This window comes from Porites lutea, chromosome 1, assembly GCF_958299795.1.
Source record: "Porites lutea chromosome 1, jaPorLute2.1, whole genome shotgun sequence".
In the NCBI taxonomy this organism is placed as follows: domain Eukaryota; kingdom Metazoa; phylum Cnidaria; class Anthozoa; order Scleractinia; family Poritidae; genus Porites; species Porites lutea.
In genome coordinates, this window is record NC_133201.1 from 13929595 (window position 1) to 13957499 (window position 27905).

The window sequence follows — 27905 nt, forward strand, 5'->3', positions numbered from 1 at the left end:
CTATAAACTATTGGTTAACAAATTCAAAAGTTTTCTCTTAAATTTACGTCATAAAACACAATTGGTTAACACTTCATCGTGTACTCACTTGATTAGGAGACGTCTTGAGATGAGAGCGGCTAAATAAGGGCTTAGCAGATAAGCTTGCTTGAAGCAAGTTGGCCTGACCTTTTCTTTTTTTACATATATGTTCCCATTGCAAAATTAATTCAATCAAGATTGTGTTCCTGTATGTTCCAGTTACAAATGCGTACCAAAATAATTTTTCAATACTGATTCAAGAACAATTGATACCTCAGGACTTTAATTCTTGTATTCAATTTTTTAAAAACAAACCAATTGTACCATAAGATGTGATTTTGAACAATCGTTATTCTCATAAACTTGTTTAAATGTAATTTTCATGCTTTTTCCAGTTGATAATCAATCATTAAATTTGCATATACTTTATGCATTGGATGTTGATTGATGACATGATGTAAAACCTGTAAACTCCTAGAAATCCTAGGAATTCCTGGGAATTCCAAAGAATTCTTAGGAATTGTTAGGGACTTCTGGGAATTTCTAAGAATTTTGTGCACTTTGTAGGTTGGAATTCCTAGGAATCCCAAGTCTAAAGCACTTGGAATTTCTGGGAATTTCTAGGAATTTAGAACCAGAACTTTTTAAACTGGGAATTCATAGGAATTCCAAGAGTTATTCTGCAAGGGTACTGCGGGCAAATGAGAGTGAGGTGTACATACAGGAGCCAGAAATGCCTTTGTACTGGTAAAGGCAGCTAATAATTGAGACAATGAGTGTTACTCAACTTGATTTAGTGCCCCCATAAGCTAATTCCCCCACCAATGAAGACAGAAATACTACACCATCAGTACATTTAGGACCAGTTCAAACAGCAACAAGCTCAAGTTTAGTCAAACGTCTGTAGGTGGAACTGTGTCTTAAGTATGTCATCCTAGAATGACAGTGTCGCAGCATCAGGGTTGTCAAAAGTAGCCAACTGCCAGTGAAAATCGCTGTCTACTTGGTTAGTATCAGCCTGCTACTCTGCTTGGCATTTCTTTACGGATGGCATTTTTTAAATAAAATATCCCTGGACTGGCCACTAATAATTATTACTTTGACAACTCAGCCATCTACTTCAAAACTTTCTGCCAACGTTAACCCTGCAGCAATCAGTTAGCAATGTTCAAGTACAACTGAAGAACCTCACTAGTCCATTGGACTAAAAATAATGCACGTACAAGAAGTGGCACAAGAAGTTGCTGCGCTGCAAGAACACGCAAGCCACCGCAAGAAGCAAAAATGCCGTATTTTTGTAGTTTTAACCCACAAGAACATTGAAACACACGAAGTCAAAAATGTTCACTGCAAGTTTGTGGACATTCTTCACCTTTTTATTACAACATCATTAATTTTGTAGCGTTGAATTTATCCAGCTGATCTGACTCTGCGGCAGCAAAAGATAATTGTTACAATTATTGTAACGTCACATAGTATCACAATGGTCAAGATACCTGTTTTCTTTATTGTGTGAATCTTAGAAGTACATTGCGCACATTGTGACGTCATAATTACATAATTTATGACAATAATCATGCAAGGACACACGTAAAAAGTTAATGCCTGAGAAAGCGAACAGCTTTCTCTGCTTTTTCGGCAAAGTGAACACTTCAGTTGTTCAGCATTTCCAAGATAAAGTTTAAGATAAAGTGTGTGACGCGTTTGTTTAACAAAATGATCTATAGTTTCCAACTTATTGTAGTACAATGCCTTGTTTAGGCAAAACAAATTGCAGATTAGGCATTAAATTTCTGCCACAATGGATATCACAATTCCAAAGAAAACATGGCAATTATTCATTACTTTATGGTAGTAACTTGAAAATGACATGTAGCCTTTAGTGAAAATATTTCTTACTTTACTTTAGTATGTTTTTTCCAACAGCACTAAAATTGGACAAAGTTGCACATGCGGTCTCAAATTACATTGCTCTTTTGCGAAATGTACTACGATCGTTTCTTCTTATTTTTTTGAAGCGTTGCTTATTTTCACCAAAATTGTACACATTTCCTCACTTAAAAGGTTACCTTTGCACAAGATAATTTTATATATACCATTTCAAAATTCAACGATTCTGATTTAGCAAAATAAGGTGCAGTGTGTATTTTAAAAAAACCATGAAGGTATTTGTAGCTTATCTCTTTTGTTTACACTTATTATCTACGTATTTTTTTCCCGTCATTGTACCAGCAAGGATGAAACAGTTTTAGGGTTTTGAATGTTCAAAACTACATGTATGTGCCTAAAGTATAGATAACCGATGAATTGCTGCGATATGGAAAGCGGTACAGTTATGTTATTTTGTTCATAATAAATTTTCACGTGTCTGCGATCTCGCAAATGTCTGATGAACTGATGATCGTTTGTCAGCCCTTGTCAAACTCCTTCAAACGGCCACTGAAACAAGCAAAGACTGTTAGAAATGATACAAATCATAAGAAAAAGATAGAGATGATGCAAATGAAAATAATCGACCAAAGGATAACGTAAACGATTCAAACACTGAGCGTAACGCCTCGCCTGTCCTTGATCTGATCCGTTCAATAATTTTGTCTGCAAAATTTTCAGAGAAATTTATCTATGAAAGTAAAAACGACTGAAGGAGAAAAACTCCTGTGGTTTTATTTTGTAAAAATATGCACCAATTGAAGACTTCTCTGCAGGTTGATAGATTTTACCACACTAAAAAAGTTGTTGCAATCCCACTGCAAAGAACTTCCTGCGATTTAGATTTCTAACTGCAAAGAAGTTCTCGGTCTTGCAGGATTCAAGCACACTTATTTAAAGCACCCAGCAAAAAGCTGCAAGAAGTTGACAGCTTACGCATGCAAAAAGAGTTCTCGCTGTGCATTATTTTCAGGCTGTACTGTAGGATCTAAAACTACATTTGTATTGTGACGTCAGTGTCACGTGATATTTATTCCGATTGCCCAAGAAATAATATCATAATAAAGTTTAGTGTATGTGTAATTCATGTGTTATAATGGCTTTACAATAAAGATAAAACTGTTTAAGTCTACGAGATTCAAAGATGTACCTACAGGTACAAAAATACTGGGTTGAGCCACCTTAAAGAACGAGATAATTATATTACAAATTTATCCGGCTTGTTTCGTCTTATTGCCGCTTAAAGAATGAGATTACCAGATACACTCTTTATGACAATTTCGGGCGACTTAACTTAAAATTTCGACCGACATAACTTCGGGCGACTTCTCCATGTAACCATGAGAGAAACAGATTAAGGGATGAATGAGAAAAGCAAGGCAGCCAAGGAAGCAGGGATTAGCATTAAATAAGGCTCAAATTAAGCAACAGATAATCAGGGATACAGCACGGGCGTAGAGGGAGGTAAACAAGGTTTCATCGTTGTGAAATGCTTTAACAGATTCCCTATCCCTAAACTTTAAGTCTTCTAAAAGTCTAGTTTAGGGATAGGGAATCTGTGCTGGTTAGGGTAATTCACAACAATTTTTACCTCGTCTCACCCTCCCTCTACGCCCATGGTGAATTATCTCCCTTCGAATTACAGTGGCAGCCGGTATATTCTGCAGTCTACCCCAGATAATCTTTAATTTCAGTCCAGGTTCTGCAGATGCCTGGCATAGCATCGTCTAAAAAGGTGACCAGCAAAAAATATATTCGTTGATAGTGAATAAAATTACTGTAACAACAGTTGACTTACCAAATTACCAGTACTTCGATTAGACTTCGAGAAGGAGCTTGTAAGACAGTTTCCACCGAACATGTATTTTGTTCGAACCTCTCTTGTCGTCATGGAAATTTGCTGACCTGTTGTATCAGAGGCACAAGTAACTTCGTTCCCAGGGTCTCTCTTCTCAGAGGACGAGTGACCAGGCAATCCGCTCGTTTGTTCTTCGCCAGTGCTCAAAACAACGAAAGTTCCGTTTCAAGCTTCTTTTTATACTCCTGGATACTGCTGATGGTATGAAAAATATCTTGTTTAGTTTACGAAGTGCTTAAGCTGAATACAGATATCAGATTTCTGGTTGCATGTCGGTCCTTTTAATATCTCCTCTTATACAGTACTATTTTGTAACTTTTCATCAGTCGGTGGTATTTTAAGGCCCTGTTCACACTTAGGGGCTAGATCGATTTCAGATCGATCTGGTCTTTATACGAGCTGAATGTGAACGATCTGGGATCGATCCAACCTGGATCGCGTCAGGACACTGTTCCGTACTAAGTGCGAACGCAAACACGTCCTGAAAGCGATCCAGGTTAGTAGCCTTCTCTCATTGAGAGTTTCGCAAGCCAATCGTGCGTGAGGGCTTTTGAACGCTTTTGTTTTTGCAAGCTGCAAAAAATGCCTGCAAAAAAAGAGATCGGTGGAGATAAGCCAGAGCTCTTATCACTGCGTGGTTTAACCGTCGGATTCAAGGTAAAGTAGACAAAAGCCGCCCAAACGCAGACGTTTATGCAGAGATGGCAAAAGCTGTAAAGAAACAGGGGTTTTCCTTAACATGACTGGAAGCTGAGTGCTGAAACATCTAAAAGCTGTGCCTGTGAAACTCGGACTTACATCTCTTCTTCTCAACTATGTGTCCAACTATCGATGGCAGTGATGAAGAACTTTCTAGCATTTTTGGAATTGAGCTTCTAGCCACTCAAACCAACAGCAAACATGGTGAAGATGTTTGAGTCGTTGGAAGTCTGAAAAGTTTACCGTAAGGACTAACATTCAGCTGGAAAAAGACCACAAATTGGTCTGTGTTGGGGAATATCCAATTTGTATGAAGTGCCGTCTGTTAGACGTTTGTGTTTTTGTTTTGAAAACAAGTTAATTATAAAGTAATAGCAAAAACGATCATGTACTTTTGTTATAACCGATCAATCCGCCTGAGGTAGGAAAATTTCTCTTGCAATAACAAGACAAATTACACAAGAAGACATAAATTTACTATTCACAAAAACTGAATGGCTGAATGGTCTCCTCAAGAAGCCTTAATGACCTGTTAAGACTTCTTACATTGTTTGCAAATGAAATGACCAAGGGTATGACAGTCGTCTTCGCTATTGAAAAGACAAGTTTTCTGGATTTCGCCCAGCAAAACATAAACATCTTTTTAACAAATCCAGACCATACTCTATGTCTTCTTACGAACATCTGAGTTAACTTTAGGTAGACTTCAAGACTATTTGTGACCCTCCACAGGAAAACCCAGGCTTATGAATTTTCACCATAAGCGTGAAAAAAAATCACGTTCACGGCATGTGAAATAAAAATTTCACACTGTGAATTTAAACTTTCACGCCGTGTTCACTCCAGTTTAAAATCATTTCACTCTTGACGTGTTGCATGTAATTGAGCAGCAAAGGCGTGAAACAATTCACGGCCTGAAATTGATCGGAGTGAATAATTTCACCCCGTGAAATTCTATGACAAGTACCGGGCAGGTACCCTTGAAATGTTTTTGGTGTTTTTGTGCCTATTTCTTATTGTGATTAAAATTTTCTTGATCACGATGTTTGTTTGTTAGACTGTGGTACCGAAATGTTTCTTAAGTGGTTGCTTTAGACGACTGCTTAAAGCATTTTTTGTTTACTTATCGAAATCCTAATAGACCCATTCTTCTTCTTGTTATTTCTTTTGTTGTATTGCAACAAATTTCATCCCGCATCAGTTTAAATATGAGAAACCATGCAGTGGTGTTTATTTTGTTAAAGTTGCGGCTTGGAGGCCCTGGAAGTCGAAAACACTTTCCTAAGATCCAAGGGCTTCTGCTGGCAGGTTATACTTTTATGTAGATTGCAAACAACTTTACGAGCAATATTATTCAGGAAGTAAACGAGGAACCTTTTTCGGTGCGAATGTCATCAAGTCTTCGCAGCTGTAGGGGACAGTTTTATATCGCAATGAAATTGTTGTACAGTCGACTCCCAATAACTCAAACCCTTGCTAATTTGAACCTCGTGCTAACTCGAACCAATTTTCGTTTCATTTTAGGTCGTTTTCCAGGTAATTTTACCTGTGATAATTCGAACGTCCAATAACTCAAACCTTTTGCTATTTCCCTTGGAGGTAAACCTACAAATACAGCTGTTTTTCCTCGCTCTTCACCACTTGAAATGTATGTACATCCATGACAAATCAATATGGCGGCCAAAAGATAATGAAAACATCTGGACGAAAACTTCTGGATTTTACTTTGGCTACAGAGACGACTGATTCTCTTTTGAACAGCTTAACATTTTGAACATTTTTCGCTTTTTTCTTTGCCAAGACTGAGAAAATTCACACGAATGTGACTTTTTTTTTTAATACATAACCCGCAGCGTGATCTCAAAAAATACTGGTCTTTGACATACTAAATTGTGGGTGTTTTGCATCGTTTTCATGGCACACCCAGACTACGGAGTGACTGTGGCTGCGGTCATTCATTTCGACACTGCATTTCAGACAACAACTAAAGCAGCTGTATTCTTTTTTTCTAAAGTATAACAAGGGAGAAAATTTTTCTTCATTTTTTTAGGCCATCTCTTATTACGTGCAACAAAAGACGCAATTCTGCATTGCAAAACTTTGGTAGTGATTAAGTTATCGACAGTCTGGTAAGAAAGAAATCAATGTTTTCTAGTAAAGCTGACGGTATTTTCACGATGTGATTTTAATTTTTTCACAGCGTGAAGTTTTTTTACGGCGCGCAGAAGCTTTACATGGCGTGAAAAATTATATTCACGCCATGGTATACTTCACGATAGAGTGATTTATTTCACGCTGTGTTCATGCCGATTCAGAGGAATTTCACAGAGATTCCAATCATTTTACTGCATTTCACGGTTGTTGCATGAATTAAGCCTCACCGTGAAAATTTATAAGCCCAGTTTTCCCGTGAAGGGTCACATTTTACCTTTGTTTCTGCTTAGTTTCCATTGATCATTAACGAATAAGTAAGCACATTTTCACTGACAGTTTTAAAAAAAGAATTTTCTTCCAAACTAGACTATTGTGGCGTGTTTGTAACCAGCCAATAGAAGTGTTTGTTTTTCTGTGCTGCGCGTCACGAGAATTTTGCAGTTAATCAATAAGAAAGTGTTTTTCCCGGCTATGTGGTGCACTTGAAAAGTCTGGAGAGCAATCAAGAAGCTATAGTTGTTTCTTTCGTGCTGTCCAAACTTCCCACGTCCATCCATAACTCAGTATACGCTCCTTAAGCATAAACCAATTCTTATTAAAACAAATGATTCCTGTGAAAAGTCAGGAAACGCCCAAAAAAGAAAGCCAAGCAGTGTCACGTGACCCATCTGACTCGAAGCCAAAGGGTTAACAAACTACTTACAGTAGTCCTCCCAAGTTAGGAATTATTTGTCTAATTAGAAGGCGTCAGTGTGAACAGGTCCTCATGTGATCTTGCCCTCAGTCACAAGTCAAAAGTCAAGTCACAATCACAAGTCAAAATTAAAATAATTCAGGTTAAAATTTTTTAACCTAGGTTGATTCTCATTTTTCTTTGTCTCCTGTCTAATTCAAGAATAATCTGGGCTAGGAGACAAAGGAAATTGAGAATCAACCTCGGTTATTAAAAATTTAACCTGAATTACTAAATTTTGATCTGAAACATATACTTTGTACTACAGCAGTAGGTGTTAACTATTATGAAAATAAGATCTTTGATTGGTCACTTGTACAAGCTTAAACACAAAGAAAACGACAACTCAGTTATTACCAATCATAGTCATGCACTCACTTACATTTTAAATAATTATGAGGGGGTTTGTAGCTTTCACAGGTGAGTGAAAGAGGAGCCTCAACTGTAGCACGGTTTTTTACAGTTTGTGTGTCATATTATGTTTTAGTACAGGAGTTTTGACTTGATGGCCACTGATGTCTTCAAGGAGTTGTCAGTTAAAGGATGAGATTCTTAATCAGATTGCAGAGCAAATAAAGGGAGTAAGTTGGTTAATAGCTTTCTTGTACTAATCTTAGAGTTTACATGCATACGCATACATTTGTACAGCCCTCAATCTTTGTAAATCTTCTAAGCTTCATGTTTCAATGTGAAAAAGATTAGTCATGAAGTCACCATACAGTGCCACACAAAAATAAGTTTGATTATTGCTTTCAAAGAACAAATGAATTGAGTTTTGAAACGTGAGAATTGAGTCTGAAGTATGAAGTTTGTGTTTTGAGTTTTAAGAAACCCAGATGTTTGAATAGGCAGGGACAAAAGTCGGACAGGATCAACTCGGACCGCCAGTCCGGGTCAGATCAACTCGGATCGACTCGGATCGAATAAAAAAATAAAAATAAAATAAAATTGGACTAGGATCAACTCGGATCATAAAAAAATCAACTCGGATCATATAAAATCGATCATATAAAATCAATCGGCGTCACTTACCTTTCACCCGTCAATTTGTTTTTTTCTCACGAACTCGTGGTTGCGTAAAGTAATTTTATTTTTATTGTTATTAATATTTTAATGATACACCAGTGAGCAGCACACACACACTTCCAGTGAACATTTTTAACTTGAAAGGAGGAGAAACCATGCTCGCCTGGGACAACAAAACTTTGCGTACCCTGGGCGAGAATCGCGAACTTGCGACCCTCTGAATACTATAAATATCGGATGTTCTAACTACTGAACCGGAGGGTCGCGAGTTTGATTCTTGCCCGGGGCATGAAAATTTCCTTTGTCCCGGGCAAGCATGGTTTCTCCTCCTTCCAAATTTAAAATGTTCACTGGAAATGTACGTGTGCTGCTCACTTGTGTATCATTAAAATCAAGTTTCAGAAGTCCTGCAGAAAAAACAAACAGGAATGAGAACACTCTTCAGTCTGACTCTTCGGTAACTATCTAAATGCGATCAACAGACCAGACCTTTGATGCTTTTCTCGTAAATAATTCAGTACACTAAAACATAAGCAAGTATATACATTCTAGACGACTTCCTTGGAATGAAGCAAATGGTCGAGATTTTACCTTCCTCTCGGTCATCTATATCTGTGTCCTTGAAACAGAACGCGTGCGTCGTGTAACGTAACAACGAGTTCATAACATGATCCGAGAGGAACTGGCACTAGTAAAACAGAATGGCTGCTGAAAGCTACTGAGAAAAAAAAGGATTATCTGGCCTTTTTTACCCTCCAAATGGGTTAAATTTTCAGTTTTTGCTAATTAAATTTTTTTTTTGTTGATCCGAGTTGATCCGAGTCCACTTTTATTTATTTTTATTTTTTTATTTGATCCGAGTCGATCCGAGTTGATCCGACCCAGACAGGCGATCCGAGTTGATCCGGTCTGACTTTTGTACCTGCCTATTTTTGAATAGTCATCACTGGAAAGGATTTCAAGAAAAGAATGATATTTCATGAGGAAAAAACAATAACCATTAATTTTTTGCATGCAGAAATTTGCACTGACCATCAGTGCTTATATGTTATTGTACATGTAAATGCACTGACTTCTGTACATTGTTAGTGTAAGTTTTTTAAAGGCAAGAAAGAATTGACTCTAACTCCTGTTAGAGGTTTTACGGTGCAATTCTTCACAGATTGGCTTCAGGAGCCAATTATTGACTTATTACTTCAGATTTTTGTGGTACTCACACCTTGTATTACTGGTATAACCCCTCGTGAGTCATTAGTCATCAATACATTTACTTGTTTTTTTTTTCAGTTACAAATCAGTCAGCAGGGAGCCTCCTATGGTGAAGACACAATTCATATTACTAAAAGCAACATTCATGTTCAGTGTCTGTTGGATCTTCTTGACAACATTTTACTTCATGGGTAAAAATAATTATTTTGCATTTTTTGAATCGTTAGTTAGTGAAAGATAGTCAATGATTACCAACTTGGACGTATACTTGGACAGTTTGCCATAGCCAGGTTTCCTAAATTGTCCAGATACTTTGAAAGTTTGGTGTTCATACTGACACAATGTCAGATCCTGCCTACCAGACTACCTAAAGCCCTACTATGTTGCAGAATTTGTGTTTTATCTAAGCATAGCTATACCCTTGTCAGTGCACCTTAATAGTGACAGAAATTTCACACTGATGACGTACAGTCCATCAATGTTCACATAATAAATCTGGTTGTCATGGGGTTCCAAATGTAAATTTGCTTGATTTGTGACCTTCCATACGATTTCAGGGACAACAGTGATAACATGCTGACAACATGCTAGCATAACAGGCTTAGTGTGTCCAAAAACACACCTTGTGTTCATATTTTATTACTGAAACAATCAAGGACACGCAATGTATTGTTTTTGGTGTAGGTAGTACGCTAACTCTTTTTTTTTTAGTTGAGTGTGATCGATGACACACTTTAATAGTGTGCAAGTTGATGCAGAATAACACTAAAGTATTAAAAACAAAAGGTACCTAAAATATAACTATTGTACAAACCAAATCCTTTATTGAATAGCCTCTGTGCTAACCTCCAGTGAACGCACAACAAAATTCCCTTCTCATTCTGTGCTTTTGAAATGAGCAACTTTTGGTAACCGGCTCTAGGCAAAAAATTTCTGCCGAAAAGAGTAAACAAACAAGCACTTGTCTTGAAATTTGCTTTTGTGACTTACGCTGTAGTGCAGATGAAGTTTCTTATTTAAAATTCTCTTTTTATTGAATTTAATAGTCTTAGAAAAACCTTTGGTATAATAATCATGACTGTTTCCCTTTGCTTTCACAATTGTAACTGCTTTTAGAAATATTAGGTTGCTGTTGCGATGTGTGTAAAAGCAAGAGGTTTCAAGACACATGTGACTTAAGAAAATTTTACTTGCATCCATCTGTAACAATCAAAGTTAGCACTTTCTGTCCTGCTATGAACAGTATACTCTTACAATGTCTACTAGGTGTGAGTGTAATCTGCTGTCAATATCTTCTGAAAGGCAGTTCTCTGTGATGTTGATCTTCTCTGTTACAAGCCCTTCTTCAACAGTAATGACTTCTCCTTGTCCACTAGCGGACTGCAACTTGAATTGCACAACTTCAAACTCTTCATCTTCTTGCTGCAAAAGCGTGCTAACAGACACCACCTCCTTCCGACCTTTCAGGTCAAGTTCCTTGGCGACGTCGGAACTGATCATGGTTGCACTTCAGAGCTTGATGTTGCGACCTGTGGGGTCGCCAATGCAACCAGGTTTTACTCAGTGGCAACTAAATTTGATGCCTGGTCACCAACCTGGCCCTCAAGATAGTGACTTTCTTCTTTAGGAAAACATACACTAACATACACTAACATACACTTCTTTTCTTTTTTCTTATGTAATTTAATAACGCCTTTAGTTAAAGTCTTGTCCTGCCTAGATTAGCATTGTAGCTATTTGCAGGACATGAAGTATTGTAAACTTTATATTTCTTTAAATAAATACGTTGTTGTTGTTGTTGTTAATGATAATGTGTTATCCTTTACAAAACTAACGGATAGCTAACAGTTTTTGTAACGCTCTACCATTTTGCCCAAACACTCTAACGGTTTGTCCAGACCCTCTAATGATTTGTCTAGACGCCTTAACAATTTCTTCCAACACTAATGGATTGTTTTTACAACCTAATAGTTGGTTTGTCTAACGTTGGACTTTTACTCGAAAGAGGATTGTGAAAATCACAAGTGATGAATTCAACGGAAGTCTTATCGACTTTCGGGCAAATCGATTGCAGTTCTCAACAGGTTGTCCTGTGTTTCTCCGGGAATGACTCTTACCACATCGATCAATTTCTTTCTGTCAAACATGTATCTCGATTGCCGACTCGACAGCAGGTTATGTCTGATGAAAACCAAAGCTAATTGAGAGTGAACGGCACTTATTTCTTGAGCTTGCTGAAAATAACTTTATGCACATTTCAATTGAGCGTGACAACCCAAATAAAACTCTGCTGTATTTTATTGACTTCTAATGAAGTACCGTTGAAGTCATGCTGTTTGTCTAACAAAACAGACTGCTCGCAAAATAAACTTCTTTGTGCGAAAACATTAGCGACATTTCCTCTTTCTGGAGACTTTCCATCACTAGGCAGCGAAATAGATCAAGTTTCACTGATGTTCATTTCTGAACATGCAAATACATGGGACGCAACACAAATGTTTGCAGATTTTGTTCTTTAATAACCCAGATAGGTTTTTTTGTGATTCCTAAAGTCTGTTTATCTAAATGTGTATTCCATTGCTTGAATACCTGTTTGAGGAGATTTACACTTGAGTGTGGGCTCATTTTCCCGAACACCAGCTGGTAATCGAGCCTCGATCAAAAACCGTTCGAAAGAAAGTGCAAAGGAAGTCTAAAGCATTCTTTTTCTGTTAAGGCTAAGTAAAAGATGTTAAGTTTATATGTTGTATTCCATTAACTCTTAAAATAATTTTTGGCGACTTGTAACTTGTTCTGGCGACCAAAAATGAAAATTTGGGGGCAGCTGGTCCCAAGATTTTTTTCTGAAAGTCAAGCACTGCACTTGAGCCATTGTCTATCAATCCATAAGTGGTGATGGACTTCACATCTGACGATGAGATTTTTACAGGTATGACATGAAGCAGGATGGTCTTCTTCTTGGTTGGCTCTGTCACGGTTGCATACTGCACTGTGCTGCTAACTTCAGTAGAGTTTGGCTGCTCACCATTCTCTGGGATTGGTGTCTTTCCCGGGAGGTTGTTGTCCTCCTTCACAGGTTTGATTCCTTCCGTTGGTTTCAGCAGTGTCCCTCCTTGGGTGGTTGTGAAGAAGTCTGTGGTGTTGTTTTGTCACTCCCACATGGACATAACCTTTGGGATTCACACCTGTCTCTATGCATGATGTGAGGGTCTCATACAAACAGGACACAACCTATGATGTTTGACAATATCCCAGCGGCTTTGGAGATCTTTGTTTTGTAATTCAGGCATGAAGCCAGTTTGAGTGATCCTGAGTAGCACAAACAGTTCTGCATGCTCGTTGGGGGCTTACTCTGTCTATCACCTGTTCCAAGTCTTCCAGTGTCTTTTGCGGTGAAATCAGTTACAAAGGATGAAGTCCGCCTTGGATTTGAAGGGTCATTTGTTCCATTTGGTGGTTTCTTTCTGTTTGCTCTTTTCTCGGTGGTTGTCATCGCAACAGCACCTGCAAATCCTGGGTCATTCTTAATCGCAGCTTGTCGTTAGACAAAATTGGCAAGGTCTTCCAGACCTGGATTCTGTCCCTTTTCTCTAAATGGAATACGATAATATGTCAGCCCACTTGTTGATCAAGTAGACGGGCAGTCTGCCAGTGATTAACTTCATACTTGCGGTAGTGCTTGCTTCGCGTTCATAGTCCCCTGTAATCTCTTGATGGCACACTGGAGTTGTTCTGCAAAGTTACGTAGACCCTTGAAATCTCTTTTTCCCAGTTTTGGTCCCACTGTCAACTCTTGAATGCAGGCAGCCGTGACCGTAGCTGGTTGGCCATAGCGATCTTCTAAATTTGCAACAATATCTTTATATGGGCACCCTGCAGATCTTGCTACAACATCATATGCTTCACCTGTCACAAACTTCGGTAGAAATTCGATTTGCTGAACATCAGTTAATAAGCCATCTTCCAAGTTGTCTTGAATCCTTCTTCTAAAGACTGAAAAGTCTGCTCCACTTCAATTAAATTTTACCGCCTGCATTGCTTGAAGTGTTGTAACTCTCAACAAAACCACCTGTGTTGAATTCATGCCCAACTGTAGAGGAAATTTGACGGCTTTAGGGTTCAGTGGCTTAGTCTCCTGCTGACAGTTGGCAACCTAATTGGCTGTTCGTTCTTGTTTTGGTAGTTGAGGTTCAAGAGAGAATCTTGGGTCACACTCATACTTTACAACCAAATTCTCTTAATTAGATGCACTGTCATAATCCTCTAAAGCCAGCAAATCAACGTCCTTTTCTTCTAACTGAACTTTAAATATCATTTCTCTGGCAATTTTCTCTTTTTGCATTTCGATATCAATGTTTCCTTTTCCTTCAGCTGATGTCCTTATTCTTCCCACTCCAAGGGATGATCCTCATTTGGCTCAACTTCATCCTCATTGTCTCTCCCTTAACACATAGCCTCTTCCAAGTGACTAATAGCTTGGTTAGTAATCTTTATTTCCTCCTCTTTTGTTACAAGCTGTTTGGTAGGCTCTGTCAGCCTTTGTTTTGCCTTTCCTTGTTGCATTATTAAACTGCTTCTCTCAGCTTTTTTCTTTACCATATGCCTTTCCATTACAGTTTTTGAAACATTTGTTTCTCTTGCTACATTTGAAAAAAAACTTATCACTTTTACTGCATCCAATGCGAAAATACTGTTCACTGTGCTGGCCTGCTTGCAGCCCTTCGTGCCGGCTGACTTTTTTTGATGCAGCAACATTCCAAGGTGTGCCAAAAATCGCCAGTACCATTGATTGTAAAGAGTGAAAATTCTTTTACATTTGGGGCCATGTATTGAAGTGAAATTTCTGTTTCACTCAGGTTGCTGTTTATTTTGATTTGATTTTTGACTGCTGTCCACAATGATGGTTCACAAGTGTAGTATCGAAAGTAGTGGTTCTGTTCACAGCCTGTCCCAAGCAGCCGACCAATGCGAGCCGCCACCCATTTTAGGCTGGCTTAAACCGGTTCAGAGAACTGCGGCCCACATCGCCCACACCACCCATGCTGGCCTCAGCCAGCATAGTATAGGAAGTGACAGTCCTGTTCACAGCCTGGTTATACTCGGCTGCTTGGGACAGGTTGTAACAGGACTATCACTTTCTCATCCTTGGAGACCCAGGGGCAGTCAGTCTGGTCGGGAGAAAGGGTGGGACGAAAGTTTTCAAGTACGGGTGAAAGAGCCCCTGGGTACCGACTCTCACCAAGCTATTTCCAAAAATTCCAGCAGATGCCGGCTCCTGATTGGGCACAAAAAATGCTTTGTATTATTGTGCCCAATTGGCAAACAGTTTCTCCTGAGTTCTTTTCGTGAGTTCGTACACGACGGCTGTTGTCTCCATCAGGGCTTGTCTGGCTCATGCACCAAAGAATGCACGCAGTCAGGAAACTTTCAGTTTGATATAAAATCCCCATCTGGTTTCAAAATACTGTCTGCCCAAAAACTAAAGACACTTTTCCAAAAATACAAGCTTGAGCTTACAACAGGTATTCACGCTTGCATCTGTCATGTCTTGCGTAAATACTAGGGAGTTTTTAAAAGATCCCACAATGACTGACAACCACGAAAACGTTGCATGGAAAAAGGAATTCACATTTTTTCAGTTTCTATCGTGATAATTCCAGCTCGCTTACTTTGTCAAATGCAAGCGAACTCTTCTGGAGCTGAATTTCTATCAACCATATCCAAGTTCATGAAGAGAATGAATTTTGTCATTGCTTGTTTACGTCCTTCACAAAACATGACTGATTAGGCATTTTCACAGGTAGTCGTGCAGTTGACGGCAAAGAAATGTACAAAAAGGTGTGATGCACGTGCAAAGTTTTTTTTGCCTTGTCAAGCTATTGGTAGTCTTCACACAAGAGCCTAAGTAAGCTAAGAAACATTTCAAGACAAGTGAATTTTAATTACTTCAAGTAAAATAAAGCTTCACACAAAACCGATTCTTTGTTACTTCAGGTTAACTTAAGGCTATTTTCCCATGCAACATAATTATGATTGATTGACATGTTTCACCTTTCCCAAAGCTCAAGAAACCCCAAGTAACCGCAAGTCACTTAATGGTTTTCAAGTCGCTTGAAACTTTCTTGAATTGTTTCAACTTTCCGACTTTAATGAGATGCAAAGTAAAGTTACTTGAGATTTACTTAGGCCTTCACTCACGAATTTTTGGTTAAGTAAAACTTAGCAGCTCTTAAGTCTTACTTAACAGCCTAATGTAAAGACAACCAACCATTGCTTATTTGACTTTCTCATTGCGGCCGCATCTTAAACTTCCTATTACTTATGATATATTGTGATGAGTCAAAAACAGAATATTCTCGGGGCAAATTGAATTGCCCCTGCTGATAGCACCCCAAACGTTTTTTCGACTCATCGGTAGTTCCTTTTCGTTTCTGGTTAGGATTAAGTAGAAAATAAAAGTTTCCCTTGCTGGCAAGACAATAGCTGTCGTGTACAAACTCACGAAAAGAACTCAGAAGAAACTGTTCATCGATTGGGCACAATGATACAAAGCATTTTTTGTGCCCAATCAGGAGCCGGCATTTGCTTGAATTTTTGGAAATAGCTCAGTAAGAGTCGGTACACAGGGGCTCTCTCAACTGTACCAGAAAACTTTCGTCCCACCCTTTCTCCCGACCTGACTGACTGCCCCTGGGTCTCCGAGGATGTCACTTTCTATACTACTTGAATGTCCATAAGGATGTCCACTATCAACTTAAACACAGATTGTATATGCCTTGGACGCCCAGCTATTAATACCAGGCCAGTACAAGAAATAATGCCCGCTTAGCAGCAAATCAGAGCGTTCATACTATTGTAGCCATATGATAATATTTTATTAGAAAATTCTAATTGTTTATTCACAGTGTTAATGTTCATTTTTGTCGACAATACTTTTATTTTTCTGTGATAATCAAACATTTTACATTATTTGATTATTGCAAGTTGCTTAAGGTTCCTGATCAGTGATTGATTATAATCAATGATTGGTACACCATTACAAAGAAATATTTTTTTTTCTCTCAAATTCATGTACATGTTTAGTTGTTAATGATTTTAAAATATACTTTTTGAAAAAATGATGAAACTAGTGGTCATGATATTTAGGACTCTTATCTTACAGGTTGGAGAGAGTGGAATTTGGTTACTGGCCATTTGTGAAAGAGCTTACTCACTCAGAAATAGTGAAGTACATTGTCAATCATCCTCAAGTAACAAGTGACTTGGATAAAGGTAAATCATCAGACTGTAGGTGATGTTGCTTCTGCAAACATCTGTCATGTTACAACAGTAGTTCAGTAAGATACCTCAAATGCATGTGTGCAATTCTACATATTTCAAATTTTGGTTCCATTTAATTCTATACCAGTTGCAGAACATTTTTATAGGAGCTGCAGCCACTCATCCTCGAGCCGTTGATCTGAAAGTCCTCCCCTAGCATAGTGTTATACTTACGAAATATTGTACCAAGGTGTTTGGAGAATTTTGTTGTATGCGTATTTAAATAGAAATAAGTATAATTGTAAACATGGATTAAAAGTAATTAAAAGCGCGATCTTTTGTCATATAGGGTCATCCAAAAGGGTGAATTGATGTCTCCTATCTTTCTCATGGTGTGCAGATTAAGCACTTCATTAGACAAGTCCTTCATGGCAGACGGGGGGGTCATTGGGCTGCTGACTGCACGATGCAATGGTTTGATATTTTGAAAAGTCTAGATTATAATTAAACTTTTTCCAGCCTGGCCGTATAGCTACTCTAACCTGTGGAATAGGATAGGGATATTATTCCTGCAAACTTTTTCTGAGATATAAGCGTGAGATTTTTATCCTGGGAGTGCTGGGATTTTTGGAGACGACACGATCATTTCCGAAGATTCCCGAAGAAGTCCGAAGTCTTCCGAAGACGTCCGAAGTCTGCCAAAGGCAAAGTTATCGAGAAAACGCTTATCCACAAAATCAGAGATGGCGAGGAAGGTATTGTCATTTATTCATTTTACACATGGTTTTCGTTCCTTACATGGGTCTGAGTTAACATTTTTTTGGAAATTGTGTCAAGAAAGACGGCAACAACTCACATTTTTCGATCAGGCGTGAGAAATTGGCCCACAAGCGTGAGCTGGCGTGAGATCGAAGTTTTCAACCCGCAGGCGTGAGAGTTGGCAGGTATAGGATATATGTGTATTGTATGCCTTTTGAAACAAAAACCATTGGCATTATTGTTAACTGAGACATTTCCACAATGCACCCCCTTCCCCCAATCTCCCTGCCCACCTAAAATATAGCATGACTGTATAAACTGACTAATCCAATCTAACCTGAAATTCCAAAGATTTTTGCGATCATTCTACACTTGTCAGGGTTCAAAATAGCAGCTGGCTGGTGGCAGCCGGCACTTTGACCACACTTGCCAGCGACTTTTTACCGAAGAAATAGAAAATGTCATTCTTTGATCAGCCCATGGAAATCGAAGTTCCTATTTACCGTATTTATTCGAATAAGCGCCCAACCTCGAGTTAGCGCCCACCTTGGATAAGCGCCCATCCTAAAGGCAGAAAAAGTTAATAAGCGCCCACCCTCGAATAAGCGTCCACCCCCTACTGCTCCCAATCAAACTCAAATAAGCACTCACCCCACCCCACCCACTTGAGTGAATAAATTCTAATAAGAGGCTTCCCTGAGGACGGAGTCTTCTTCAGAGTATTTTACAGAAACCTTTCTTTGTTACTTCTTCGCGTTTTGTTATTAGCATTTATTGTTTTGTTACAAAATAAATATACTTCACTTGCTGAAAATGGTGAAAATTTAATAAGCGCCCAGCTCGAATAAGCGCCCACAACTAAGAGACGGGAATGGGTGTGCAGCTCGAACTATGGAGCCTGAGTGTTTATTGCCGTCCAAATAACATACAAAGTTCAACGTACATCATAACTAAAGAATGGTATACCAATATTCCTAAATAAAGTCACTCAGGCTTTACTATTCATGTGGGCCGCCTGATAGGAAAACCTAAAAACCCAATGGGAAAAAAATTAGGAACGTATTCCCCAACCGATGCGGTCGCACAACCTCTGGGGGTTAAAGGTAAAAAATCAATCGATAGATGAATAAAGTAAGATGTAAAAATAAAAGTTGATAGTTCGAGAGCTGAGATGAATTACAACTGTCAAAACCTTGTATACCTAATAACAATGGAGTCAATTAACGCCATAGCGGTTCGCATGCGTTCATACCAATAGGAAAGTATTTACATTCTCTGTCACTGCCACTACGTTTAGCTCCACCGAATGTAAATATATTTGCTGTAATGATTTTTACTAAACGTTTCATATCAGACAATAAAGCAGCCAAGAAACACTTTATAATGAGTAGAAAGAGTAGCACGTCTCGTTTTGAATTTCAGACAGTCATTGATGATCTTTCTTGTGAACAATTTTTTCCCTTGGAATCCAGAACTCCTGGCACACAAGTGCTGGTGTGTGTTCCCTCCTTACATGGAGATGTTTCTCATGAAGGTTTTAAACCAACAATCTTGTCAAAAGATGCTTTGGTGAAAGAGTCACTTGGTGCTTTGCTTCAAGGGGAATCAAGTCCTTACCCAGTCAACCACCGACTCTGATAATTACTTTTGTGAGCGCTGGCTGTGGTGGAAAAAGTGTACTTGTTTGAAGATTCGTCGATTTGCTTGAAGATCCTCATACTTTTTGTTGATTGATTTGGTCTTTGCACAAGGCCAACAAAGCTTCTTTAAGATTATCAGCATTCAAATTCATGGTTGAACACTCCAAAGGTGGACTTACTCTCTTTGCTTTGCACCGCAGAATGAAGTTATAGCTCATCCACTAAGTGTACAGCCAAATTAGCCTTCTCCAAGACGAATATTTTCCCATTCTACTGCAATTTATCGGGGGAAGTTGACGTAGTGAGGACTGGGGCCTTGACGACAAATTCACTCTTGTTAACATGCAGGTCCTCTTTGGAACTCAGCCATCCCTCCTCCAGTAACATCAAGAATTCAGGACCGCTGATCCACTGACATTTCAAAGTCTGTTCATGCATCTCCTTCCCTCTTGTGCAATCATCAGCTTCTTTCATTGTGCTAGGAATGTGATGCCACTCCTTAACATCTGATGTGGAGATGATTTCAACAACTCTGTGGGACACGTATACACTAACTCTTCTGATATAGATCGTCCACTATGGTGACTTAAAAGTGGAAGTGCAAAAGGTCTGGAACTGGAGAAGTGCATCTGTCATCCTTATTGTAATTGGAGATCTTGGGATTGTGCGTGAATGCCTAAGGATGTGTATCAGGAAGCTGGGAACACCTGGGATCATTGCATTGCTCCAGAAAGCTTGTTTGTTGGGAACGACTAAGGCCCTAAGAAGGATCTTAAACACCTAAGGGTATAGGATATAGCCTGATGCTCTGGGGAAACAAGGCCACCTATTGGTGTGAGCTCGAATATAATAAAAATACATTAATTAAAAGTTAGATGTAATAGTATGGCTTGAGATGCAATGGCCCATTCAGGTTTGCTCCTTTTGTTTGTAATGTTTCATGCATTTGCATAATAATTTTTTATTGGTGAGAAGCCATTAAAGTTAAGTTTTGCTGTTCACTAAATAAAATAAATAAAATGAAATAAATAAATAAAGTACAGTAAGTTGATACACTGTTGCTTGCAACATAGTTTTGATAACGGAAGAGCTAAACTTAATGAACTGGAAGAAAAATTACAGAACTGTACCAAAATTGACACAAAATGTTGAAGATTTAGAATGCTTACAGGCAGAATACGACCAACTGTATGATTACGTTACTCAAGGAGCTATTGTTCGTTCCCATGCAACATGGTACGAAAAAGGTGAAAAGAACAACAAATATTTTTTGAATTTGGAAAAATCAAATAAAAATAAAAGTTGTTTGCGGAAAATTTTAAAAAGCAACGGAACAATAGCAGTTGACCCTAAAACAATTATGAGTGAATTAGAATTCTTTTACTCCAATCTTTACAAAGAGGATAATAGTCATTCATCATCATTTCTAGAAGACTTAAAGGAAGTTCCTACCTTGACTGAAGAGTTGCGAAGGGTATGTGAAGGAAGGATAGAATATAATGAATGTTTTAATGTTTTACAATCCTTTCCAAAAATGAAACGCCTGGGAACGATGGACTAACAATAGAATTCTATGTGGCTTTTTGGTCTTTGACTGGGAAACCTCTAGTAGACTGCATCAATAATTACTCTTATGAGTTTGGAGAACTTTCAAACTCACAAAAACAGGCTATAATCACATTAATTGGAAAAAAGGAAAAGATAAATGAGTAATTGAAAATTGGCAGCCTATATCGCTAATCAACGTCAATGCGAAAATTATTTCTAAAGTTTTAGCGAAGCGCCTGGAAAAGGTCTTGCCAAAAATAATACATCCAAGTCAGAATGCATTTGTAAAAGGTAGGTCCATATTTGACGCAATTAGAACGATTAATGATATTGTAGATTAAACCAAACGGAACAGTTGGTCAGGATTTATGATCGCAATTGACTTTGAAAAAGCCTTCGATACACTAGACTTTCGATTTCTAATCAGAACATTACACAAATTTAATTTTGGCCCATCTTTTATTCAGTGGATGTGTGTTCTGTACAAAAATGCATCCAGCTGTTTAATGAACAATGGATTTACGACTGGTCCTTTTCTACTAGGTAGAGGTGTCAGACAGGGGGATCCACTCTCCCCTTACCTCTTCATACTAGCACTTGAGACCCTAGCTATAAAAATAAGACAGGACTGCAATGTACAAGGGCTTAAAATTGGAGAAGAAATGATTAAACTGTCTCTATTTGCAGATGATATGACCAGTGTCTTAAAAGACAAAACATCTTATACAAATCTGTTTCGTATTCTCAACTCTTTTGGAGAGTGTTCCGGCCTAAAGGTGAATGATGAAAAAACAGAAATCATGCCTCTATGAGATAATATCGTACAGGAGAATGACTTCCCAACTCATAGTATTTGTGAAATCATAAAAATCTTGGGGATATATTTTGGTTATGATGATAGACAAAGGAACGACCTTAACTTTAGTCAATCTTTAAAAATTATATAAAGGAATCAATCAATGTATGGAAATGGAGAGGGCTCTCCCTTTTAGGAAGAATACAGATAGTCAAAACTTTCGCAATCCCAAAGCTTATGTTCAGAGCATCGGTTATACCAGTCTCTAAAGAACTAATTAAAGAGGCAAACTCAGTTCTCTACAACTTTATTTGGAATGGGAAAGACAAAGTGAAGCGTCTTGCATTGATATCTGATATAGAAATGGGTGGACTCAAAATGTTGGACATTCAATCTATGATTTGCGCTAAACGAATAACATGTTTAAAGAGTCCTTGGAAAGTAATCCTAGACAAACTTCTGTTACCAATCAGAGGACGTTTTGTATTGCACTGCAACTTTCAAGCTTCTAAATTGAAAATCAACCTACCAGCATATTATAAGGAATGCTTTGATGCGTGGTCGGAGGTTAATGGGAAGACTCTAAGTTGTTACGAGGAAATCATTAACGAAATTATCTGGAACAACAAATTTCTTTGCTATGACAAAAAATCGATGTACAGAAGAGATATTGTAAACTTAGGCTTCGTGAAGATTAAGGATTTAATTTCTGCGAACAACTCCTTCTCGTGTGACTTCTCTTCGCTTACAAACCCCGAACAAAGATTTTATCTTATGAGTATTACCGGTATCAATTTGATTCCCGCAGAATGGCGCTCACTTATTAAAGCATCTAAGAACGTAACATCAGCCAATCCCACACCGATTAATGATGTAATGTATTGCCAATCCTTGATATCTCTCCTAAACAGATCTATCAAATCTTTAAAAGCAAATTGCGCCCACCGCAAAACAGAAACTATCAAACAAGTACTCAAATATAGATATTGATTGGGAAAAGGCTTACACTTTGGCCTTTCATTGCACTTTGGACACAAAGATCAGGGAATTTCATGACAAAATTTTAAATTGTATAATCTTTGTAAACGTGAATTGGTGTAGCAGAATCGCCAAACTGCACTTTCTGTCAAGAAGCAGCGGAATCCGTGGAGCATTTACTCTTCTCCTGCAGGATATCTTCTGAGTTTTGGAAGCATGTCTTGTCCTGGCTAAGAGATAATGATGTTCATGTTGAGACTATTAATGAGTCTGATGTGATTTTTGGAAAATTTGATATTGTAGAAGACTATATTCTTATTAATCATATTTTGTTATTAGCTAAATATTATATCTACTGTAGGAAATGTCATAATAGCATACCTTCAATTAGAGGTTTTATTGCTAGGGTTAAGACGTGTCTTCAATATTGAGCTCCATATCCCCAGGGAAAAAATAAACTTCTTTTTCATTTTCAAAAGTGGGAGAAGCTAACTAATGCAGCTATTTTTCGTTGTTTTTGTTATCCTTTTTCTTTTCTTTTCTTTTTTTTTTTAAGTGGAATTGTATAATTTGATTCATTTAATTAATGTCTATTCTTAAGTAACATTGTAAAACTTGTCTTTAATTCAATAAAAACTGTAAAAAAAAAACACAAACATATTTTTGATAGTTGTTAACTCCTAAAGAAGGAAAACGTGTACGAATTATCAAAGAGATTAAGTGGTGTCTTGTCAGACACACTAAAATTTATTGAGACAGAAGCATTATGAGATGGAACTTCAACAAAACCATCAGCACAATATGCAATTGGCAATGAGTAATTGGTTGACATTTATAATTTTGTCCAAGGTACAAAAGACTCATTAAAAAAAGAAAACCCGGTAGTAAATCAAAAAGGATGAAACTCCATTAATACTAGTCTTTGTCTTTTCTTTCAGCACATACCAGTACCTTTCAAATATTTGTTGTAATCCTTCTTAAAACTTAAGTTATCATCCACCCTCAAGCACCCTCCTCGCGTTGATCGGCGCTAGTGCTTTTGCTTTTAATAAATACCCCCATAAACCATTCATTTCCTGCTAGCTTAGCACAATAAGCCACAGTCACTCTTTCCAAGTTGTATGCTCATTTTAAATTTAATATTAATTAACCTATTTATTATCTATTTTATTCTTCTTGTAATTTATTCTGTGTGGCAAAATAATAAAATAGAAATAAATATAAAGTCCGGGCTAGCCAAAAATAAACGGAAGAAGCCAATTAAGATCGCATTCGTTTCTTAAGACTTCTGACTAAAAAACGTGTCTCAGATTTTTGTTAAGTGCATTTGTTCTTTTGTTATAAGCAGTTGAAGTTAGGGATAGCAAATCATTAGCACTACCTGTGGAAAAAATACTCTAACTCAAAAATGAAAAAAGAAATTAAAATTCGCAGACAGATTTTTAGAAAAACTATGTGACAGTAACTTGGCCAAATTTCAGCCAAATTGGTTCACAGGTTGCCGACTTGGAGATAAAAAAGTACCCTCAACTTGCGCTGATTTTCATTTCAAGAAAACAGTGGAAAAAGATACTTGGTGGCATATTACCCGTAAGAGATTATAACTGATTATAACACCAAAGCTGTCAATGTAGATTATTACCAGAGAAGGGACAACAATAACCACACAGCAGGAAAAGGTTATAAAAACGAAACCCAACAACAGATGAACAATGTATTTCAAAGGCTCTGCTCTGTTCGATCCTTTCTGTTGTCGGGAAAGCATCATCAGTTATTTGCGACGAGCAGTTTTCATTTTCGCACCGGACAAGCCAAGTTGACCCAAGCCTAATTTTACTTGATACATTTTCTAAAAGTTCGACACTTAATTCCCTGGAAAAACTGGCAGCAAACTGCTTCCTAGAGTTTTCCTTGAAGCTTCTCTCCCTCTACAATAGACTTTCAAAACAGTCCTTCATCTGATTTTTATATTATGGCACGGGACCTGTTGCTCGCTTGCCCGCCTCGCCACCTAAAAAGCTTGCTCCGCTGGCTAGGAAACTCATGAAACTCGATTCCGCTGTAGTTTCAATGGGTTTTTTGGGAGCTTTGTCATCTTTTAACCATTTTTCTTGATTGTAGTATAGGGAGCCCTTGTCGCTCTCTGCTAAGTTTGAAGCCCACTGTAGATCTTTGCAAAACGATTTTGTCGTCTTCTTTTGTCTTGGAGTCGAGGAGGAAAATGGACAAGCTTTTTTTTTCTTCTTTGGAGGCATTCACTTCCAAATTCCAGGGAAAAACAGTGAAGACTATACTTGTAGACCATGATTTAGCTTGGTTCAACAGTAATGATCAATTAAAGTAATTAGCATAGAAAAAACTTTTGCACTGTATGTCCGCACAGAAAAAACATTTTTGTCTGGAATTTTTTTAAAAGAAGGTCCTTAATGAGCTCTATTTAATCATGTTAAAATTGCAAATTTCGAAAAATGATGGTTTATAAATGTTGAAACCAGATGGCACTGTAAATAAGGATGTCACAACAAGAAAAAAGATGTGTCCTGGTTTGGTCTTTCCCTAGGGTACACCCTCCCTTTGCTTAAGAAGACGATTACTGTGGCCCATTGATGCAAAACAGTTTTTTTTCACAGTCAATGTAATTGATTTTGGAAAAGTCTGTTTTCCAAATTATTATGTTTTTTTATCAAATAATTGTATCATTCATTGCATTGTCAGGTCGTGTGTGGATTTTTACAGCATTCAGTGATGGCCTGTTAGAGAGCTACATTAGGTTGTTTGTTGACAACCAGTTGCTTGCCAGAAGATTTTATACAAGGTGGGTATTGTAGAATCACCATTTTTTGCATATAGTGCAATTTAAACTACTCCTTGTTAAGCAAGCATAAGGGCCATACGGAATTATAGAAACCTCTTATAAGCCAAGTCCTCAGTCCATACGGTAAGATATGAGCCAAATGTTTTGATCAGTTTATGGCCCACATGCGAAGCTTGCATAAACAACCTCTTCTCTTAACAGAAAAAGAAATCATTTAGGCGTAAAAAAAACTTCTGTGCCTAAGTCACCACATTTAGTGGTAGTTGTGTAGTGAAGTTAGTGTTAGTAAGTTGTTATGTAAGGGAAATCAGTTTTGTCAGTTTTTATTGTAATGCCGATCAGTATTTAACAATTCGTGAAATTTAATCCCTTTGAATGTACTGGTTTTGGCCAAATCCACAAGTTGAAGTTACATCAAATAGGCCTGTTCCACTTTCTCGAAATTGAGTTCCTGCAAAATGATTTATTTAAAATATAAGGTATGGGACAAGTATATTGGCATATAGTTTGGTCTAGCGCTAGCTTGGACAACATGGATTCTTCCTCGCCAGGCTCTAGCATTGGCATTCTGAGTTCTCCAATAGTGGCAAACCCGGTGTCCTCAAGCAAAGTGTGTATGTACTTGGTCCCAGATCTTCCTCTCTTAGTATGTCTGTGTTGTGGCTGCCACAACACAAGATGCGATGCCTCTTCCTCTTTGTGTCCCACACAATGCCCAGCTACTCTCCCTGATCTTGCTATATAGAAACGTTTGTGAGGTGACTGTACAGATCATCATCGGTAATGTGGTCCCTCCAAATTATAAATGTTTAGTGTTGTGTGAAGCATTCTAGTATAGGCACCATCAATTTGATTTTCTGTGCTTTTGGCTAGTGTCCATTTTTTGCTGCCATAAAGTAAAGCACTTCCTGCTGTTGTCGGGAATAGTATAACCTTTAACTCCTACACAGGCTGGATTTCCAAATTTTGGCCAGCTTATTACACACCACCCAGGCTTAAGCTTTTCTTGTTTTCATGTCTTTGACAGAATCATTTATTAATCCAAGAACCTAAGTATTTAAAATCAGCCACTTTTCTTATTGAATCATTGCTTTTGGTTTTAATTACTGTTGGGTCTCGATTGTAGATGATTGCCTGAGTTTTAACTGCATTTAGATGTAGTCTGAGATTTGTGGCTGCATTCACTACACTTTGTAACCGACACTGTGCTTCATCAATGTGGTTGAGTATCAATGCTATGTCATCGGCAAAGTCTAGATCACTTTTTGTGATCAGTGGGTATTGCCTGCTCTTTGTTGGTTCAACTGTAAAGCCGGCAGGGCTGTCATGTCCCTTTAATGCTTTTCTCATTGCGTAATCAAGGACGATTGTAAAGAGGATAGGGCAAGAGTGTTGCCCTGCAATCCCCCTCTGTGATTTTAAACCAGTCTGTTTCTATATGAACTAAGCACTTAATATTGTGCATTGACCCTTTCTGTAAATTTAGAGGTATAGAACACATGATAGAGTGCCCCTTAACATCACCCACTCCACCCAACCCCCGGGAAAGCTAAATTGAAAAAGCACTCATGATTGCATTTGTGCAGGCAACTTTTGCTGTTAGTTTAGGTCTATTCTTCAGTTTTTCTCATATGCTACTAAATTTAAAGTCATTACATAACACAAAACTTCATGTAAGGTTGTCATACTTCACGGCAAAGTCCAAGTGGACTAATATAAGGGCTCAAAACTCCAGTTTTTCCTTTGCTTGCTCCTTTGCTAGTGCTCCGGAATTATTTTACTTGGTGGGGTTGAGTCTTTCTTTTCTCTTTTTTTTATTCATGAATGCCAGTAATGTCCAATTAAAGACCTTACAGGTACTTAAAATCTGAAGTTCTAATTTTATTTTCCTTTAGAAGCATAAGCGACTGAACAAAATGTCCCATCATCCTAGGATATGACTGGACAAAGTTTATTTTTGAGCAGAGGATATTTAGAATAAAATGTGATATTTAGAGTTTTGTTAAGGAAAAATTATTGAAATCATGTTTTTTCTAGGAAGCTACTGTACTTCAGTGCTAATTAGGGCATGGGTATGTCAGTCACAGAAATTCAAACAGATCTCCCCATATGAGCCTGCAGTAATCAGATTCAGCAGTATTCTCTATTTATGAAATAAGCCATGTGGCTAATGTTCAACAAAATGGTGGATGCTGATGCTGAAACGTCAGATGCAGTGATTTGTACGGTTCCTGATGATGTACCCTCTGAGCCGTGTACGAACCAAAAGTAGTGTCTCTCATTGACTGCTTAAGACCTCCAGCACCTAAAGGTCTTTCAACTCTGCCTGAAAGTGCATTTAAAAGAACCTTTCTCCTTGAAACGAGGCATAAGTGCTAATTATAAAAAAAAATCAGTATAACAAAATTTGGCACCATTTTGGGATGAGATGCATTGCAGCTGTTTTGATGGAGAATATTAAATGGCATCTAAAAATTTTG

The 27905-nt window shown here is 37.9% G+C and overlaps 2 protein-coding genes and 1 pseudogene across 3 annotated transcripts in view; 1 reads left to right on the plus strand and 2 right to left on the minus strand.

The window, feature by feature from the left end:
• The window catches only part of LOC140945695 (coiled-coil domain-containing protein 63-like), a 45422-nt gene extending 41519 nt beyond the window's left edge, over nt 1-3903 (minus strand). The window contains exon 1 of the mRNA XM_073394731.1: nt 3749-3903. The gene's annotated coding sequence lies outside the window, so the exon portion shown is untranslated. The remainder of the gene's footprint in view (nt 1-3748) is intronic.
• Nucleotides 3904-3911: 8 nt separating this feature from the next.
• LOC140945680 (pleckstrin homology domain-containing family M member 2-like) overlaps nt 3912-27905 on the plus strand; it is a 202316-nt gene continuing 178322 nt past the window's right edge. Inside the window, exons 1-5 of one of the 2 annotated variants that reach the window (XM_073394713.1) lie at nt 3912-4009; nt 7882-7975; nt 9708-9820; nt 16792-16901; nt 25326-25425. In XM_073394713.1, coding sequence (XP_073250814.1) covers nt 7910-7975; nt 9708-9820; nt 16792-16901; nt 25326-25425 — 389 coding nt within the window. In that variant the 5' untranslated portion in view covers nt 3912-4009; nt 7882-7909. The remainder of the gene's footprint in view (nt 4010-7881; nt 7976-9707; nt 9821-16791; nt 16902-25325; nt 25426-27905) is intronic. The other variant, XM_073394721.1, reaches the window with a different exon arrangement.
• LOC140948728 (uncharacterized) lies at nt 10863-14415 on the minus strand (annotated as a pseudogene).